Here is a 20,337-nt window from a genome sequence, read left to right on the forward strand (position 1 = left end):
GTTGGGTAAAAAGAGCTTCTCCGAGGGCGGCGTTGGTCTAAGGCGTATCGGCGATAACCTTTGGGTGGAATCGGAAGGTCGGGTGGTGACGCTGTTGACTTGGTGGTGACGCCGTTGCAAAGCACCCATTGCCTTTGTTCCTCCCCACCACCCAACCTTCTGATTTCTTTGGTTGCCACCTCGAGGGTGGGTGCCTCTTTGGCTGCGCCGGGAAGAGGGCGGTGATAACCTTTGGGTGGAATCGGAAGGTCGGGTGGTGACGCCGTTGACTTGGCGATGGCGCCGTTGCGAAGGGTCTGTTGCTCCGGTTCCTCCCCACCACCCAACCTTCTGATTTCTTTGGTCACCACGTGGAGGGTGGGCATCTCTCTGGCTGCGTTGGGTAAAAAAACCTTCTCCGAGGGCGGCGTTGGTCTAAGGCGTATCGGCGATAACCTTTGGGTGGAATCGGAAGGTCGGGTGGTGACGCCGTTGACTTGGCGATGGCGCCGTTGCGAAGGGTCTGTTGCTCTGGTTCCTCCCCACCACCCAACCTTCGAACTCCTTTGGTCGCCACGTGGAGGGCGGGCGCCTCTCTGGCCGCGTCGGTCCGAGGTGTATCGGCGATAACCTTTGGGTGGCCCGATGGGACGCGGTGGCCGTTGGCCACCCTGGGCCGTGGTGACGTTGGGTTCTCACCCGGGTTCTCGCCGTGGAGCGGGGTGGCCCCGGGTGGAGCTGTAGCATGGGTGGCTTTGGCTCCCTTCCCGTCCCGGTGCGGGAGGAAGGGCAGTGCTCACGGGGACACCCCCCACCCCACCCCCCCCCCCGTTGTCCCCACCAGGCTGGGAGGGGGAAACCAGCGGCGGCTGCAGGGCCACAAGTGAAGGCAGCGGCATCACCGGGGCGGCGCCACCCAGGACCAGCATCACAGCAAGGTCAGTGGGACGGGACCGGTTCAACTCCTCTTCCTCAGCCTCTCCCACGCTCCCAACCCCTTGCCCGCCCCACCCCCCTCACCCTCTGCCCCTCCCCCGCCCCAGATGGAGAAGGAGGAGGAGACGCGGGAGATCCTACTCCCCAACTGGCAGGGCAGCGGCTCCCACGGCATCACCATCGACCAGACGGACGACGGCGTCTTCGTCAAGCGCGTGCAGCAGAACTCGCCGGCCGCCAAGATGGGCGTCGTGAAGGAAGGTGGGACCTCGGGGGGTGGGGGTGGGGAACGGGGGGGTCTTCGTGTCTGGTTTTACCATCCTGGTGCCACCTCGGTTGCTTCCTCCTCCTCCTCCTTCTTCTTCTTGGGCAATAACCCCCCGGTGGAAGCATCGTTGCCCCCCATCTTGCTGGTGGTGGTGGTGGTGGGGGGTCTCCTCCTTGCCTCTCCCCCCCTGAGACATCTCACCTCTCCCCCCTCTGCTGTCCCATCCCACCCCCCCCCCCCCAGGGGATCAGATCGTGAGCGCCACGGTGTATTTCGACAACCTGCAATCGGGGGAGGTGGCGCAGCTGCTGAACAGCATGGGGCACCACACCGTGGGGCTGCGGCTGCAGCGGAAGGGGGACAGGTCCCCCCTGGCCGGGCAGGGCTGGGGACACGACGTCTTCGCCGCCAGCAGCCCTGAGGTCGTCCTGGTGAGTGGGGAGGGGGCGAGGAGGGGGAGGGAGGAAGGGGGGGAGGGGGAGTGAGAAGGGAGGAAGGGGACGAGGAGGGGGGCGAGGAAGGGGACGAGGAGGGGGGCGAGGAAGGGGACGAGGAGGGGGGCGAGGAAGCGGATGGGGAAGGGGCGGGGAAGCAGACGAGGAGGGGGACGAGGAAGGGGCGAGGAAGGGGCGAGGAGGGGGACAGGGAAGGGACGAGGAGGGGGGCAAGGAAGCGGACGGGGAAGGGACGGGGAAGGGGCGAGGAAGCAGACGGGGAAGGGGCGGGGAAGCGGACGAGGGAGGGGGACGAGGAGGGGGGTGAGGAAGCGGATGGGGAAGGGGCAGGGAAGCAGACGAGGGAGGGGGGCGAGGAGGGGGACAGGGAAGGGACGAGGAGGGGGACAAGGAAGCGGACGGGGAAGGGACGGGGAAGCAGACGAGGGAGGGGGACGAGGAAGGGGCGAGGAGGGGGACAGGGAAGGGACGAGGAGGGGGACGAGGAAGCGGATGAGGAAGGGACGGGGAAGCGGACGAGGAGGGGGACGAGGAAGGGGACAGGGAAGGGACGAGGAGGGGGACGAGGAAGCGGATGAGGAAGGGACGGGGAAGCGGACGAGGAGGGGGACGAGGAAGGGGCGAGGAAGGGGCGAGGAGGGGGACAGGGAAGGGACGAGGAGGGGGACGAGGAAGCGGACGGGGAAGGGACGGGGAAGGGGCGAGGAAGCAGACGGGGAAGGGGCGGGGAAGCAGGTGAGGGAGGGGGACGGGGAAGGGACGAGGAAGGGGCGGGGAAGCGGACGAGGAAGGGACGGGGAAGGGACGGGGAAGGGACAAGGAAGGGATGGGGAAGCGGACGAGGAAGGGGCGAGGAAGCGGACGGGGAAGGGACGAGGAAAGGATGGGGAAGCGGATGCAGAAGGGGAGGAAGGATGGAATGAGGAGGGGATGAGGAAGGGACGAGGAAGGGGAGGAAGAGGGGACGAGGAAGGGGAGGAAGAGGGGACGAGGAAGGGGAGGAAGGATGGAATGAGGAAGGGGAGAAGGAAGGGACGAGGAAAGGACGAGGAAGGGGAAGAGGAGCAGGGGAGGAAGCACCGGGGCGCTGACGCAGGCTCCCGGCTGTCAGAGCGGCGACGACGAGGAGTACCGGCGGATTTACACGACGAAGATCAAACCGCGGCTGAAGCCGGAGGAGGTGGCGGCGGAGGGGGAGGGGCTGCACAGCAGGACCATCACGGTCACCAGGAAGGTGACGGCGTACACCGTGGACGTCGGCCGGCACGGCGGGGCGAAGGACGTCGACGCCGTCGGCCCCGATTTTACCATCCGCATCCCAACCCGGGGGGTCCCCCAGATCCCCGCGACCGACTGGGCGACGGAGCCTGGCGGAGGCGCCGAGGGCACCGGGCGGCACGCGGCCACCGGGGCGGCCCCTCTGGGACCCACCGGTGACACCTCCCCTCCCCGGCTGGCTGCCCCCCCCCGCAGCGAGGCTCCGTGCGGGAGCGTTGCCCCCGGCGCGCAGATGGACCCAACTGGACCAACTGGAGGATCCATCGCGGTGGAGAGGCCGGGGCGGGTCGTTCCTGGCGCGGTGACGCTCGGCGCCGCCGGCAGCTCGCCCAGGATTGAAGCCAACGGGCAGATGGGCAACCTGGAGGGGGGGTGGGGCAGCCAGGACGCCCGGTGGGACGCCAAGGGACACGGCGGCCCCGGCGAGTGGCTGGGGGGGTCGTCGCCGCCGCACGTCACCGCTGCCCCCGCTCTGCACGGCGGTACCAAAGGCGCCGGAGCCGACGTGTCCGCGCCGGTGATGGACAGCCCAACCGTCGACGTGGGGAAAATCAAAATTCCCGTCTTGAAAATGCCCAAATTCGGGGTCCCGACGGCGGGTCCCGCTGTTCCCGCGCCACATGCGGCCGCCCCGGCCGCCCAGCTCGCAGGACCTGAAATCTCGGCTCCATCCACCGAACCCGCCATGCCCCAGGTGGACGTGGGCTTGAAGGGCACCACGAAGGTCCCCTCCCCCGCACCGGAGCCCCACGGCTTGGTGGGTGGCAAAGGAGCCAACGTGGAGCTGGTGGCACCTGGCGCGGCCGTTCCCGGCGGCAAAGTCCAGATACCGCGGATGAACGTCCCCAAATTCACCGCCCGCGACGGGGGAGGTGCCGCTGCGGAGGGGGTGCTCCCCAAGGGGGACGGTGGCCCCGGTGGCCCCGAGGTGGCCATCCAAGGAGACTGGCAAGGCCCCAAGTTCAAGATGGTTGAAAGGCCCCAGATCTCGCTGGCGGACATCAGCCTGAGGGGCCCCCAGGTGAAGGGGGAGGTGGGGGTCACCGGCCCCACGGTGGACGGGGGTGTCCCAGGCCTTGGCTCCAAGGGTCTCCAGGTGGGCGTGAAGGCTCCTGATGTCGCTTTTGAAGGTCCAGAAGGTCGGCTGAAGGGTCCCTCGATACCCACCCCCGATATGGACGTTCGTCTGAAGGGTCCTCAGCTCAAGGGAGAGGGGGACCTTTCGACTCCAAAACTGGGGGGTGACTTGAAGGGGCCTCAGCTGGACCTTAAAGGCCCCAAACTGGGAATGGACGCGCCAGACGTACACATCAAAGGCCCCAGAGTTACCATGCCCGAGATGCACATCAAGGCCCCCAAGATCTCCATGCCCGACGTTGACTTCAACCTGAAGGGCCCCAAGGTGAAGGGCGATGTGGACATGTCTGTCCCCAAGCTGGAGGGTGACCTGAAGGGCCCCGAGGTGGACATCAAGGGCCCCAAAGTGGATGTTGACCTGCCTGACGTGGAGCTGGAAGGCCCCGAAGGGAAGCTGAAGGGCCCCAAGTTCAAGATGCCCGAGATGCACATCAAGGCCCCCAAGATCTCCATGCCCGACGTTGACTTCAACCTGAAGGGCCCCAAGGTGAAGGGCGATGTGGACGCGTCCCTTCCCAAGCTGGAGGGTGACCTGAAGGGCCCTGAGGTGGACATCAAGGGCCCCAAGGTTGACATTGAGGCACCCGACGTGGACGTTCACGGCCCCGAGGGGAAGTTCAAGATGCCCAAGTTCAAGATGCCCAAGTTCGGGATGCCGGGCTTCAAGGCGGAAGGGCCGGAGGTGGACGTGAACCTGCCGACGGCCAAGCTGGATGTTGAAGGTCCGAAGGTGGATGTTGAAGGTCCTGAGCTGGACATCGAGTGCCCCGAAGGGAAGCTGAAGGGTCCCAAGTTCAAGATGCCCGAGATGCACATCAAGACCCCCAAGATCTCCATGCCCGACATCGACTTGAACCTGAAGGGCCCCAAGGTGAAGGGGGACCTGGATGTTCCCACCCCAAAGCTGGAAGGGGAGCTCAAAGCCCCAGGCCTTGACATCAAGGGCCCCAAAGTTGACATCGAAGCACCAGACGTGGACATCCATGGTCCAGAGGGCAAACTGAAGATGCCCAAGCTGAAAATGCCCAAGTTCGGGGTTCCCGGCCTCAAGGGGGAGGGTCCCGACATGGACGTGACCCTTCCAAAGGCTGAGGTGGACATTTCTGCTCCCAAGGTAGAGATCGACGTGCCGAGCATGGACATCAAAGGGCCCGAAGGAAAACTGCAGGGCCCCACGGTGAAGATGCCCGAGATGCACATCAAGGCCCCCAAGATCTCCATGCCCGACGTTGACCTGAACCTGAAGGGCCCCAAAGTGAAGGGGGACCTGGATGTTTCCAATCCTGCGGTGGGAGCTGAGCTGAAGGGTCCTGAACTTGACATCAAGGGCCCCAAAGTTGACATCGAAGCACCAGACGTGGACATCCATGGTCCAGAGGGCAAACTGAAGATGCCCAAGCTGAAAATGCCCAAGTTCGGGGTTCCCGGCCTCAAGGGGGAGGGTCCCGACATGGACGTGACCCTTCCAAAGGCTGAGGTGGACATTTCTGCTCCCAAGGTAGAGATCGACGTGCCGAGCGTGGATATCGAAGGGCCGGAGGGCAAAGGCAAAGGTCTCAAAATCAAAATGCCGGAGCTGAACGTTCAGACACCGAAACTGTCCATGCCAGATGTAGACCTGGGTTTGAAGGCCCCCAAACTGAAAGGAGATGCAGATGTTTCTGGTCTGAAGGTTTCTGGAGAGCTGAAGGGCCCCCAGATAGACGTGGAAGGTCCCAAAGTGGATGTTGAGATGCCTGAGGTGGACTTGGAATGTCTAGAAGGGAAAACCAAAGGCCCCAAATTCAAGATGCCAAAACTTAATATCAAAGCACCTAAAATATCGATGCCGGATGTGGACTTGAACTTGAAGGGACATAAAACGAAAGGAGAGATGGACATTTCCCTTCCCAAGGTCGAAGGGGACTTGAAGGAACCTGGTGTGAACATCAAGGGACCGAAAATAGACGTCGAGGTCCCAGATGTCAACCTGGAGTGGCCGGAAGCCAAACTGAAAACGCCCAAAGTGAAAACTCCTCATTTTACCGTGTCCGGCCCCAAACTGGAAGGAACCGACCTGGAGGTCAACCTGCCGAAGGGGGAGGGGGAACTTGCGGGGCTGGAGGCAGATATCGAAGGGCCGGAGGTGGATGTTGGAGGACCAGAAGGAAAATGGAAGGGCCCCAAGTTCAGGATGCCGAAGTTGAACATCAAAACACCGAAAATCTCTGTGCCGGACGTCGATCTGAACCTGAAGGGACCCAAAGTGAAAGGAGAGATGGGCGTCGTGGCTCCTAAGATAGAAGGTGACCTGAAAGGCCCAGAAATAGACATCAAGGGGCCAAAAGTAGATGTTGAGGCACCCGGTATTGATTTGGAAGGCCCCGAAGGGAAGCTGAAGGGCCCCAAGTTCAAGATGCCCGAGATGCACATCAAGGCCCCCAAGATCTCCATGCCCGACATCGACCTGAACCTGAAGGGCCCCAAGGTGAAGGGGGACGTGGACGTGTCTGTCCCCAAGCTGGAGGGTGACCTGAAGGGCCCTGAAATTGATATTAAAGGCCCCAAAGTGGATGTTGACCTGCCTGACGTGGAGCTGGAAGGCCCCGAAGGGAAGCTGAAGGGCCCCAAGTTCAAGATGCCTGAGATGCACATCAAGGCCCCCAAGATCTCCATGCCCGACGTTGACTTCAACCTGAAGGGCCCCAAGGTGAAGGGGGACGTGGACGCGTCCCTTCCCAAGCTGGAGGGTGACCTGAAGGGCCCTGAGGTGGACATCAAGGGCGCCAAGGTTGACATTGAGGCACCCGACGTGGACGTTCACGGCCCCGAGGGGAAGTTCAAGATGCCCAAGTTCAAGATGCCCAAGTTCGGGATGCCGGGCTTCAAGGCGGAAGGGCCGGAGGTGGACGTGAACCTGCCGACGGCCAAGCTGGATGTTGAAGGTCCGAAGGTGGAAATTGAAGGTCCTGAGTTGGATGTTGAAGGTCCAGAGGGGAAGCTGAAGGGCCCCAAGTTCAAGATGCCCGAGATGCACATCAAGACCCCCAAGATCTCCATGCCCGACATCGACTTGAACCTGAAGGGACCCAAAGTGAAGGGAGATGTGGAAGTTGCTGCTCCAAAAATTGAGGGAGAGTTGAAAGGCCCTGAGGTGGACATCAAAGGTCCCAAACTGGATGTTGACCTGCCTGATGTGGAGCTAGAAGGTCCCGAAGGGAAGCTGAAGGGCCCCAAGTTCAAGATGCCCGAGATGCACATCAAGGCCCCCAAGATCTCCATGCCCGACGTTGACTTCAACCTGAAGGGACCCAAGCTCAAGGGTGATGTGGACGTGTCTGTCCCCAAGCTGGAGGGTGACCTGAAGGGCCCTAAGGTTGACATTGAGGCACCCGACGTGAACGTTCACGGCCCCGAGGGGAAGTTCAAGATGCCCAAGTTCAAGATGCCCAAGTTCGGGATGCCGGGCTTCAAGGCGGAAGGGCCGGAGGTGGACGTGAACCTGCCGACGGCCAAGCTGGATGTTGAAGGTCCGAAGGTGGATGTTGAAGGTCCTGAGCTCGATATTGAGGGTCCCGAAGGGAAGCTGAAGGGCCCCAAGTTCAACATGCCCGAGATGCACATCAAGGCCCCCAAGATCTCCATGCCCGACGTTGACCTCAACCTGAAGGGCCCCAAGGTGAAGGGCGATGTGGACGCGTCCCTTCCCAAGCTGGAGGGTGACCTGAAGGGCCCTGAGGTGGACATCAAGGGCCCCAAGGTTGACATTGAGGCACCCGACGTGGACGTTCACGGCCCCGAGGGGAAGTTCAAGATGCCCAAGTTCAAGATGCCCAAGTTCGGGATGCCGGGCTTCAAGGCGGAAGGGCCGGAGGTGGACGTGAACCTCCCCAAAGCCGATATCGATGTTTCCGTGCCAAAGGTGGACATCGAGCTGCCCAGCGTGGACATCGAGTGCCCTGAAGGGAAGCTGAAGGGCCCCAAGTTCAAGATGCCCGAGATGCACATCAAGACCCCCAAGATCTCCATGCCCGACATCGACCTGAACCTGAAGGTCCCCAAGGTGAAGGGAGGTGCTGATGTGTCTGTTCCAAAGGTAGAAGGTGACTTGAAAGGACCCGAGGTCAATATTAAGGGTCCGAAGTTGGATGTTGACGTGCCTGAACTTGATGTGGAAGGTCCTGAGGGAAAATGGAAAGGCCCCAAGTTCAAGATGCCCGAGATGCACATCAAGGCGCCTAAAGTGTCCATGCCTGATGTAGACCTCAACTTGAAAGGTCCCAAAATTAAGGGAGAAGTGGATGTTTCCCTGCCCCAAATTGAGGGGGGTGTGAAGGGGCCGGATCTGGAACTCAAAGGGCCCAAAGTGGACGTAGAAGTTCCTGACCTTGACGTTGAGGGCCCCGAAGGGAAGCTGAAGGGCCCCAAGTTCAAGATGCCCGAGATGCACTTCAAAGCCCCCAAGATCTCCATGCCCGACTTTGACCTCAACCTGAAGGGCCCCAAAGTGAAGGGGGAGGTGGACGTTGCTGCTCCAAAAATTGAGGGCGAGTTGAAAGGCCCTGACGTGGACATCAAAGGTCCCAAACTGGATGTCAACATCCCCGATGTTGACCTGGAGTGTCCAGAAGCAAAGATTAAAGGCCCCAAGTTCAAGATGCCCGAGATGCACTTCAAGACCCCCAAGATCTCCATGCCCGACATCGACTTGAACCTGAAGGGCCCCAAGGTGAAGGGGGACGTTGATGTTTCTGCCCCAAAACTAGAAGGTGACATCAAAGGCCCAGATGTGGATATCAAAGGTCCTACGCTGGATATAGAAGCTCCTGATGTGGACATTGAGGTCCCAGAGGGGAAGTTGAAAGGCCCCAAGTTCAAGATGCCCGAGATGCATTTTAAGGCCCCCAAGATCTCCATGCCCGACTTTGACCTCAACCTGAAGGGCCCCAAGGTGAAGGGGGACGTGGATGTTTCTGTCCCCAAGATAGAAGGTGACCTGAAGGGCCCTGAAGTCACCCTAAAAGGTCCCAAAGTGGATATAGAGGCTCCTGATATTGACCTACAGTGTCCCGAAGGGAAGCTGAAGGGTCCCAAATTCAAGATGCCCGAGATGCACTTCAAAGCCCCCAAGATCTCCATGCCCGACTTTGACGTCAACTTGAAGGGCCCCAAAGTGAAGGGTGAGGTGGACGTTGCTGCTCCAAAAATCGAGGGAGAATTGAAAGGTCCTGACGTGGACATCAAAGGCCCCAAAGTGGATGTTGACCTGCCTGACGTGGAGCTGGAAGGCCCCGAAGGGAAGCTGAAGGGCCCCAAGTTCAAGATGCCCGAGATGCACATCAAGGCCCCCAAGATCTCCATGCCCGACATCGACCTGAACCTGAAGGGCCCCAAGGTGAAGGGGGACGTGGACGCGTCCCTTCCCAAGCTGGAGGGTGACCTGAAGGGCCCCGAGGTGGACATCAAGGGCGCCAAGGTTGACATTGAGGCACCCGACGTGGACGTTCACGGCCCCGAGGGGAAGTTCAAGATGCCCAAGTTCAAGATGCCCAAGTTCGGGATGCCGGGCTTCAAGGCGGAAGGGCCGGAGGTGGACGTGAACCTGCCGACGGCCAAGCTGGATGTTGAAGGTCCGAAGGTGGATGTTGAAGGTCCTGAGCTCGATATTGAGGGTCCCGAAGGGAAGCTGAAGGGCCCCAAGTTCAAGATGCCCGAGATGCACATCAAGGCCCCCAAGATCTCCATGCCCGACATCGACTTGAACCTGAAGGGCCCCAAGGTGAAGGGCGATGTGGACGTGTCCGTTCCCAAGCTGGAAGGTGACCTGAAGGGTCCTGAGATTGACATTAAATGTCCCAAAGTGGATGTTGACCTGCCTGACGTGGAGCTGGAAGGCCCCGAAGGGAAGCTGAAGGGCCCCAAGTTCAAGATGCCCGAGATGCACATCAAGGCCCCCAAGTTCTCCATGCCCGACTTCGACCTGAACCTGAAGGGCCCCAAGCTCAAGGGCGATGTAGATGTGTCCGTTCCGAAGCTGGAGGGTGACCTCAAGGGCCCCGAGGTGGACATCAAGGGCCCCAAAGTGGATGTTGACCTGCCTGACGTGGAACTGGAAGGTCCAGAGGGGAAGCTGAAGGGCCCCAAGTTCAAGATGCCCGAGATGCACATCAAGGCCCCCAAGATCTCCATGCCCGACATTGACCTGAACCTGAAGGGCCCCAAGGTGAAGGGTGATGTGGACGCGTCCCTTCCCAAGCTGGAGGGTGACCTCAAGGGTCCTGAGATTGACATCAAGGGCCCCAAGGTTGACATTGAGGCACCCGACGTGAACGTTCACGGCCCCGAGGGGAAGTTCAAGATGCCCAAGTTCAAGATGCCCAAGTTCGGGATGCCGGGCTTCAAGGCGGAAGGGCCGGAGGTGGACGTGAACCTGCCGACGGCCAAGCTGGATGTTGAAGGTCCGAACGTGGAAATTGAAGGTCCTGGGTTGGATGTTGAAGGTCCAGAGGGGAAGCTGAAGGGTCCCAAGTTCAAGATGCCCGAGATGCACATCAAGGCCCCCAAGATCTCCATGCCTGATGTTGACTTCAACCTGAAAGGCCCGAAACTGAAGGGCGACGTCGATGTGTCTGTCCCCAAGCTGGAGGGTGACCTGAAGGGCCCCGAGGTGGACATCAAGGGCCCCAAAGTTGACATTGAGGTGCCCGATGTGGACGTTCACGGCCCCGAGGGGAAGTTCAAGATGCCCAAGTTCAAGATGCCCAAGTTTGGGATGTCGGGGCTGAAAGGAGAAGGCCCAGAGGTGGATGTGACCCTCCCCAAAGCTGATATCGATGTTTCCATGCCAAAGGTGGACATCGAGCTGCCCAGCGTGGACATTGAGGGTCCCGAAGGGAAGCTGAAGGGCCCCAAGTTCAAGATGCCCGAGATGCACGTCAAGACCCCCAAGATCTCCATGCCCGACATCGACCTGAACCTGAAGGGCCCCAAGGTGAAAGGCGATGTGGACGTGTCCCTTCCCAAGCTGGAGGGTGACCTGAAGGGTCCTGAGATTGATATTAAAGGTCCCAAAGTGGATGTTGACCTGCCTGACGTGGAGCTGGAAGGCCCCGAAGGGAAGCTGAAGGGCCCCAAGTTCAAGATGCCCGAGATGCACATCAAGGCCCCCAAGATCTCCATGCCTGATGTTGACTTCAACCTGAAAGGCCCGAAACTGAAGGGCGATGTGGACGTGTCTGTCCCCAAGCTGGAGGGTGACCTGAAGGGCCCCGAAATTGATATTAAAGGCCCCAAAGTGGATGTTGACCTGCCTGACGTGGAGCTGGAAGGCCCCGAAGGGAAGCTGAAGGGCCCCAAGTTCAAGATGCCCGAGATGCACATCAAGGCCCCCAAGATCTCCATGCCCGACGTTGACTTCAACCTGAAGGGACCCAAGCTCAAGGGTGATGTGGACGCGTCCCTTCCCAAGCTGGAGGGTGACCTGAAGGGCCCCGAGGTGGACATCAAGGGCCCCAAGGTTGACATTGAGGCACCCGACGTGGACGTTCACGGCCCCGAGGGGAAGTTCAAGATGCCCAAGTTCAAGATGCCCAAGTTCGGGATGCCGGGCTTCAAGGCGGAAGGGCCGGAGGTGGACGTGAACCTGCCGACGGCCAAGCTGGATGTTGAAGGTCCGAAGGTGGATGTTGAAGGTCCTGAGCTGGACATAGAGTGCCCCGAAGGGAAGCTGAAGGGCCCCAAGTTCAAGATGCCCGAGATGCACATCAAGGCCCCCAAGATCTCCATGCCTGATGTTGACTTCAACCTGAAAGGCCCGAAACTGAAGGGCGATGTGGACGTGTCTGTCCCCAAGCTGGAGGGTGACCTGAAGGGCCCCGAAATTGATATTAAAGGCCCCAAAGTGGATGTTGACCTGCCTGACGTGGAGCTGGAAGGCCCCGAAGGGAAGCTGAAGGGCCCCAAGTTCAAGATGCCCGAGATGCACATCAAGGCCCCCAAGATCTCCATGCCCGACGTTGACTTCAACCTGAAGGGACCCAAGCTCAAGGGTGATGTGGACGCGTCCCTTCCCAAGCTGGAGGGTGACCTGAAGGGCCCCGAGGTGGACATCAAGGGCCCCAAGGTTGACATTGAGGCACCCGACGTGGACGTTCACGGCCCCGAGGGGAAGTTCAAGATGCCCAAGTTCAAGATGCCCAAGTTCGGGATGCCGGGCTTCAAGGCGGAAGGGCCGGAGGTGGACGTGAACCTGCCGACGGCCAAGCTGGATGTTGAAGGTCCGAAGGTGGATGTTGAAGGTCCTGAGCTGGACATAGAGTGCCCCGAAGGGAAGCTGAAGGGCCCCAAGTTCAAGATGCCCGAGATGCACATCAAGGCCCCCAAGATCTCCATGCCTGATGTTGACTTCAACCTGAAAGGCCCGAAACTGAAGGGCGATGTGGACGTGTCTGTCCCCAAGCTGGAGGGTGACCTGAAGGGCCCCGAAATTGATATTAAAGGCCCCAAAGTGGATGTTGACCTGCCTGACGTGGAGCTGGAAGGCCCCGAAGGGAAGCTGAAGGGCCCCAAGTTCAAGATGCCCGAGATGCACATCAAGGCCCCCAAGATCTCCATGCCCGACGTTGACTTCAACCTGAAGGGACCCAAGCTCAAGGGTGATGTGGACGTGTCCGTTCCCAAGCTGGAAGGTGACCTGAAGGGCCCCGAGGTGGACATCAAGGGCCCCAGAGTCGATGTTGACCTGCCTGACGTGGAGCTGGAAGGCCCCGAAGGGAAGCTGAAGGGCCCCAAGTTCAAGATGCCCGAGATGCACATCAAGGCCCCCAAGTTCTCCATGCCCGACGTTGACTTCAACCTGAAGGGCCCCAAGGTGAAGGGGGACGTGGACGTGTCCCTTCCCAAGCTGGAGGGTGACCTGAAGGGCCCTGAGGTGGACATCAAGGGCCCCAAGGTTGATATCGAGGCTCCCGACGTGGACGTTCACGGCCCCGAAGGTAAAATCAAAATGCCCAAGTTCAAGATGCCCAAGTTCGGGTTGTCTGGGTTGAAAGCAGAAGGCCCAGATGTTGACATCAGCGTCCCTGAGGCTGATGTTGCTCTTTCAGGTCCCAAGGTTGACGTCTCCGTTCCTGACCTTGACCTTGAAGGACCAGAAGGGAAGCTCAAGGCCCCGAAACTGAAGAAGCCCGAGATGCAGTTCAACGTCCCCAAGATCTCCATGCCCGACATCGACCTCCATTTGAAAGGCCCCAAAGTGAAAGGTGACTTTGATCCTTCTCTTCCCAAACTTGAGGGAGACCTGAAAACTCCTAAGCTGGAGGTCAAAGGGCCAGAACTGGAGGTCGAGGGGCCAAAGCTCGACTTGGAAGGAAAATCTAAAAAATCCAGGTTCAAACTTCCAAAATTCGGCTTTTCTGGCCCCAAAGTGCAAAGCCCCGAGGTGGACGTGAAACTTAAAAAACCCGATGTTGAAATTGCTGGTCCGAAGGTGGAAGTTCAAGGTCCAGATGTGGACGGGCAGGTTAAAGCGAAAGGTTCGAAGTTTAAGATGCCTTTTCTGAGCATTTCATCCCCCAAAGTCTCGATGCCGGACGTGGAGCTGAACCTGAAAGGTCACAAGATGAAAGGGGAGTTTGATGTTTCCAGCCCCAAGCTGGAGGGTGACCTGAAGGGCCCCGAGGTGGACATCAAGGGCCCCAAAGTCAATGTGGAGGTGCCTGACGTGGACCTTCACGGGCCAGAGGGTAAACTCAAAATGCCCAAGTTCAAGATGCCCAAATTTGGGGTCTCGGGGTTTAAGGGTGAGGGACCGGAGGTGGACGTGAACCTGCCAACGGCCAACCTGGACATTGAGGGTCCGAAGGTGGATATTGAGGGTCCGGAGCTGGACATCGAGTGCCCTGAAGGGAAGCTGAAGGGTCCCAAGTTCAAGATGCCCGAGATGCACATCAAGGCCCCCAAGATCTCCATGCCCGACATCGACCTGAACCTGAAGGGCCCCAAGGTGAAGGGGGACGTGGACGTGTCTGTCCCCAAGCTGGAAGGTGACCTGAAGGGTCCTGAGATTGATATTAAAGGTCCCAAAGTGGATGTTGACCTGCCTGACGTGGAGCTGGAAGGCCCCGAAGGGAAGCTGAAGGGCCCCAAGTTCAAGATGCCCGAGATGCACATCAAGGCCCCCAAGTTCTCCATGCCCGACGTTGACTTCAACCTGAAGGGCCCCAAGGTGAAGGGGGACGTGGACGCGTCCCTTCCCAAGCTGGAAGGTGACCTGAAGGGCCCTGAAATTGATATTAAAGGCCCCAAAGTGGATGTTGACCTGCCTGACGTGGAGCTGGAAGGCCCCGAAGGGAAGCTGAAGGGCCCCAAGTTCAAGATGCCCGAGATGCACATCAAGGCCCCCCAGATCTCCATGCCCGACATCGACCTGAACCTGAAGGGCCCCAAGGTGAAAGGGGACGTGGACGTGGCTCTCCCCGAGGTGGATCTGAAGGGCCCAGATCTGCACGTGAAAGGACCGAAAGTGGATGTCGACGTTCCTGACCTTGACGTTGAAGGTCCCAAAGGAAAACTGAAAGGCCCCAAATTCAAAATGCCTGAAATGAACATCAAGGCCCCCAACCTGTCCATGCCAGACTTGGATTTGAACCTGAAAGGTCCCAAGTTGAAAGGAGGCGTCGATCTAGATCTCTCAGCGCCAAAACTGGAAGGGGACGTGGCCGTGCCAGACGTCAACATCAAAGGACCGCAAGTTGACATTGATGCTCCTCAGCTGGATGTTGAAGGGCCCGAAGGAAAACTGAAAGGCCCCAAGTTCAAGATGCCCGAGATGCACATCAAGGCCCCCAAGATCTCCATGCCCGACTTCGACCTGAACCTGAAGGGCCCCAAGGTGAAGGGGGACGTGGACGTGTCTGTCCCCAAGCTGGAGGGTGACCTGAAGGGCCCCGAGGTGGACATCAAGGGCCCCAAGGTTGACATTGAGGCACCCGACGTGGACGTTCACGGCCCCGAGGGGAAGTTCAAGATGCCCAAGTTCAAGATGCCCAAGTTCGGGATGCCGGGCTTCAAGGCGGAAGGGCCGGAGGTGGACGTGAACCTGCCGACGGCCAAGCTGGATGTTGAAGGTCCGAAGGTGGATGTTGAAGGTCCTGAGCTCGATATTGAGGGTCCCGAAGGGAAGCTGAAGGGCCCCAAGTTCAAGATGCCCGAGATGCACATCAAGGCCCCCAAGATCTCCATGCCCGACATCGACTTGAACCTGAAGGGCCCCAAGGTGAAGGGCGATGTGGACGTGTCCGTCCCCAAGGTGGAAGGTGACCTGAAGGGTCCTGAAATTGATATTAAAGGACCCAAAGTTGACATAGATGTTCCTGAGGTGGAGATTGAAGGACCAGAGGGCAAACTGAAAGGCCCCAAGTTCAAGATGCCCGAGATGCAGTTTAAGGGTCCTAAAATCTCAATGCCGGACTTTGATCTGAACCTGAAAGGCCCAAAAGTGAAGGGGGACGCGGACATGTCCGTGCCATGTGTGGAAGGTGACCTGAAAGGACCGAAAGTGGACGTTAAAGGTCTTGAGTTGGATGCCAGTGCCCCAGATGTTCAAATCGAGGGTCCCGAAGGGAAGCTGAAGGGTCCCAAGTTCAAGATGCCCGAGATGCACTTCAAAGCCCCCAAGATCTCCATGCCCGAATTTGACCTCAACCTGAAGGGCCCCAAGGTGAGGGGGGACGTTGACATTGCTGCTCCAAAAATTGAGGGTGACCTGAAGGGCCCTGAATTTGACATCAAGGGCCCCAAAGTGGATGTTGACCTGCCTGACGTGGAGCTGGAAGGTCCAGAGGGGAAGCTGAAGGGCCCCAAGTTCAAGATGCCCGAGATGCACATCAAGGCCCCCAAGATCTCCATGCCTGATGTTGACTTCAACCTGAAAGGCCCGAAACTGAAGGGCGATGTGGACGTGTCTGTCCCCAAGCTGGAGGGTGACCTGAAGGGCCCCGAGGTGGACATCAAGGGCCCCAAAGTGGATGTTGACCTGCCTGACGTGGAGCTGGAAGGCCCCGAAGGGAAGCTGAAGGGCCCCAAGTTCAAGATGCCCGAGATGCACATCAAGGCCCCCAAGATCTCCATGCCTGATGTTGACTTCAACCTGAAAGGCCCGAAACTGAAGGGCGATGTGGACGTGTCTGTCCCCAAGCTGGAGGGTGACCTGAAGGGCCCCGAGGTGGACATCAAGGGCCCCAAGGTTGACATTGAGGCACCCGACGTGGACGTTCACGGCCCCGAGGGGAAGTTCAAGATGCCCAAGTTCAAGATGCCCAAGTTCGGGATGCCGGGCTTCAAGGCGGAAGGGCCGGAGGTGGACGTGAACCTGCCGATGGCGAAGGTGGAAATTGAAGGTCCTGAGTTGGATGTTGAAGGTCCAGAGGGGAAGCTGAAGGGTCCCAAGTTCAAGATGCCCGAGATGCACATCAAGGCCCCCAAGATCTCCATGCCCGACATCGACTTGAACCTGAAGGGACCCAAGCTCAAGGGCGATGTAGATGTGTCCCTTCCCAAGCTGGAGGGTGACCTGAAGGGCCCCGAGGTGGACATCAAGGGCCCCAAAGTGGATGTTGACCTGCCTGACGTGGAGCTGGAAGGCCCCGAAGGGAAGCTGAAGGGCCCCAAGTTCAAGATGCCCGAGATGCACATCAAGGCCCCCAAGTTCTCCATGCCCGACGTTGACTTCAACCTGAAGGGCCCCAAGCTCAAGGGTGATGTGGACGTGTCCCTTCCCAAGCTGGAGGGTGACCTGAAGGGTCCTGAGATTGACATCAAGGGCCCCAAGGTTGACATTGAGGCACCCGACGTGGACGTTCACGGCCCCGAGGGGAAGTTCAAGATGCCCAAGTTCAAGATGCCCAAGTTCGGGATGCCGGGCTTCAAGGCGGAAGGGCCGGAGGTGGACGTGAACCTGCCGACGGCCAAGCTGGATGTTGAAGGTCCAAAGGTGGAAATTGAAGGTCCTGGGTTGGATGTTGAAGGTCCAGAGGGGAAGCTGAAGGGTCCCAAGTTCAAGATGCCCGAGATGCACATCAAGGCCCCCAAGATCTCCATGCCCGACGTCGACTTCAACCTGAAGGGCCCCAAGGTGAAGGGCGATGTGGACGTGTCTGTCCCCAGGCTGGAGGGTGACCTGAAGGGTCCTGAAATTGATATTAAAGGCCCCAAAGTGGATGTTGACCTGCCTGACGTGGAGCTGGAAGGCCCCGAAGGGAAGCTGAAGGGCCCCAAGTTCAAGATGCCCGAGATGCACATCAAGGCCCCCAAGTTCTCCATGCCCGACGTTGACTTCAACCTGAAGGGCCCCAAGCTCAAGGGGGACGTTGACATGTCGCTGCCGGGAGCTGAGTGTGAACTGAAAGGTCCCACGGTAGACATTGATGCTCCTAAAGTGGAGATCGGTGCCCCCGATGTGGACCTCGACGGCGCCGAGGGGAAATTCAAGCTGCCTAAATTCAAGATGCCCAAGTTCTCCATGCCGGGCTTCAAGGGGGAGGGAGTGGATGTGGATGTCACCCTCCCAAGGGGTGACGTTGCCATTTCGGGCCCCGGCGTTGAGGTGGAGGTTCCTGACATGAACGTGGAGGGAAAAGTCAAAGGTCCCAAGCTCACGATGCCCGAGATGCACCTCAAGGCCCCCAAGGTCTCCATCCCTGACGTTGACTTCAGCATCAAGGGGCCCCAGCTAAAAGGAGATGTCGATGTTTCCGGGCCCAGGCTTGAAGGTGACCTGAAAGCCCCCAAAATAGACATCGAGGCTCCAGATGTGACCATCGAAGGGCCAGAAGGGAAACTCAAAGGCCCCAAGTTCAAGATGCCCGAGATGCACATCAAGGCCCCCAAGATCTCCATGCCCGACGTTGACTTCAACCTGAAGGGCCCCAAGGTGAAGGGCGATGTGGACGTGTCCGTCCCCAAGCTGGAGGGTGACCTGAAGGGCCCCGAGGTGGACATCAAGGGCCCCAGAGTTGATGTTGACCTGCCTGACGTGGAGCTGGAAGGCCCCGAAGGGAAGCTGAAGGGCCCCAAGTTCAAGATGCCCGAGATGCACATCAAGGCCCCCCAGATCTCCATGCCCGACATCGACCTCAACCTGAAGGGGCCGAAGCTGAAAGGTGACGTTGACCTTCAGGCTCCCAAGCTTGAGGGGGGGGCTGAAGGGTCCTGAAGTTGATATCAAAGGCCCCAAAGTCGATATCGAGGGGCCAGAGGTCGACGTTAACGGTCTGGAGGGGAAAGTGAAGATGCCTAAAATGAAGCTGCCCAAGTTTGGCTTCAAGGGAGAAGGTCCCGAGGTGGACGTGGACCTGCCGAAGGCAGAGGCTGGTCTTGCAGGCCCCAAGGTGGACATCAGCGGCCCGGAGGTGAGCGTCGAAGGGCTGGAGGGCAAAGTGAAAGGTCCTAAGTTGAAGGTGCCTGATATGCACGTGACTGTTCCACACATCTCGATGCCGGAGATAGACTTGAATTTGAAAGGCCACAAAACGAAGGGTGGCTTTGACCTTTCCACCCCGAAGGCAGAAGGTCACCTGAAGGGTCCCGAGGTGGACATCAAAGGCCCGGACCTGGGAATCAAAAGCCCTGAAGTTGACGTCGAATGTCCCGACGTGTCCATTGAAGGTCCGGAGGCCAACATCAAATTTCCCAAGTTTAAAAAGTCCAAATTTGGGTTCGGGATGAAGAGCCCGAAGGCAGAAATCGAGTTCCCCGAGGCAGAGTTGACCGTGGAGTCGCCCGACGGCAGCGTCGGGGGGAAGGGGAAGAAGAGCAAGTTCAAGATGCCCAAAATTCACATGGGTGGCCCGAAAATGAAAGGGAGGAAGGGTGGGTTCGACGTGAGCGTGGCGGGCGCCGAGCTGGATGCCAACTGGAAATCGCCCGAGTTGGACGCGAGCGGGGGCGGGTCCGGATGTCACCATCAAAGGTGACGCCACCGTGAAGTCCCCCAAGGGGAAGAAGCCCATGTTTGGGAAAATCTCCTTCCCCGACGTCGAGTTCGATCTCAAATCCCACCGGTTCCGGGGGGATGCGTCCGCGGTGGTCCCCAAAGTGGAGGGGGGAGCTGAAAGTGCCCGATCTGGAAATTTCTGTGCCGAGCGCCAAGGGTGAGGTCAAGGGCCCGAGTCTCAGCGTGGACGTTGAAGCTCCGGACTTGAGCCTGAAGAAACCGAAATTCCAACTTCCCGGTGGGCAGGTGGGCGCGGGGGACTTGGGGATGGGGGGGGACCTGAAAGGACCCTCCGTCGCCGCTCCCTCCATCTCGGTGCCAGACGTCGACTTCGGCGTGAAAGGACCAAGGGTGAAAGGTGGAGTCAACGTTCCTGGAGCAGAACTGGAAGGTCCTGAAGGAAAAGTGAAGTTGCCCCAGGTGGGGAAGGGTCTGGAAGTGCCGGATGTGAACGTGGATGTCGCGGTGCCGGCGGGGGAGGGAAGCGTGACCCTTGACGTCAAGCTCCAAGGGCCCCATGTCACGGCGCCGGATTTCAAGGGAAAAGGACCAAAACTGACGGGGGAGCTGGGGGTGGGGGCAGAAGGGCCGTGCGGTGGCCTGGTGGCACCCAGCGGTGACGGGGGGGGGCTGGGGGGGGAAGCTGAAGGTCAAAGGCCCCGCGTTGGAGGCGCCAGCTCTGAGCATGGCGGGCAGCGGCGGCGGCGCCGTGATGGAGGCGAAAGCCCCAGGTGCCACCCTCAGCGTGGGCAGTGCCGGCGGCGCCGTCAAAGGGCCCTCGGTGGCCGTTGGCGCCCCGGCTTTGGACGTGAACCTGCAAGGACCAAAGTTGAAGGGCGACCTCGACGTCTCTGCCGGCGCCCAACCCCCCAGGGCAGCGTCCGACGCCGCCTTTGAGATCCTGGGGGGCACCATCAAGCTGCCGTCCCTCAAGCTCCCCCAGTTTGGGCTTTCCAGCCCCGGTGTCAACGGGGGCGATGGAGGCGTCACCCTGGAGGGTCCCCAAGGGCGAGGAGGCCTGACGGCAGCGGGGGGCGTTGGGGGGCTGGAAGGGCCCGACGTGGAGGTGAAAGGGCCGAAATTTCAAGCGGAGGTACCGGACGTTGAGCTGAAGCTGAAAGGACCAAACCTCCGCGGCGCCGTTGACGTCAAAGCCCCAAAAGTCAATGCGGAAGCACCTGGTGTCGCTGTCGATGGGTCCGGGGCGGGCGTTTGCCTCGACGCTCCCGCCCTGAAGGTTTCCACGTCGGGATTGAACGTCAACGTCAAAGGGCCAAAGATCAAAGGCGGCGTCGGCAGCGTTTCCGGCGAGG

General features: G+C 59.8%; 2 protein-coding genes across 2 annotated transcripts; both read left to right on the top strand.

Moving 5' to 3' along the window:
• Positions 1-569: 569 nt before the first annotated feature.
• LOC101921437 (neuroblast differentiation-associated protein AHNAK-like) lies at positions 570-3,025 on the top strand (the record flags this gene model as incomplete). The annotated part of the gene is made up of 4 exons (XM_055793287.1): positions 570-917; positions 1,023-1,176; positions 1,427-1,614; positions 2,750-3,025. Coding segments are annotated over exons 2-4 (618 nt in total), but the record flags the coding sequence as incomplete, so codon positions are not given.
• A 115-nt stretch (positions 3,026-3,140) lies between these two features.
• LOC129783286 (neuroblast differentiation-associated protein AHNAK-like) lies at positions 3,141-20,331 on the top strand. Its single transcript, XM_055793288.1, is given in 4 exon segments — positions 3,141-18,223; positions 18,225-18,971; positions 18,973-19,107; positions 19,109-20,331. Coding segments are annotated over 4 exon segments (16,770 nt in total). The 5' UTR covers positions 3,141-3,148; the 3' UTR covers positions 19,922-20,331.
• Positions 20,332-20,337: the final 6 nt, after the last annotated feature.

The sequence above is a fragment of the Falco peregrinus genome, unplaced genomic scaffold, assembly GCF_023634155.1.
Source record: "Falco peregrinus isolate bFalPer1 unplaced genomic scaffold, bFalPer1.pri scaffold_145, whole genome shotgun sequence".
Classification (NCBI taxonomy): Eukaryota; Metazoa; Chordata; class Aves; order Falconiformes; family Falconidae; genus Falco; species Falco peregrinus.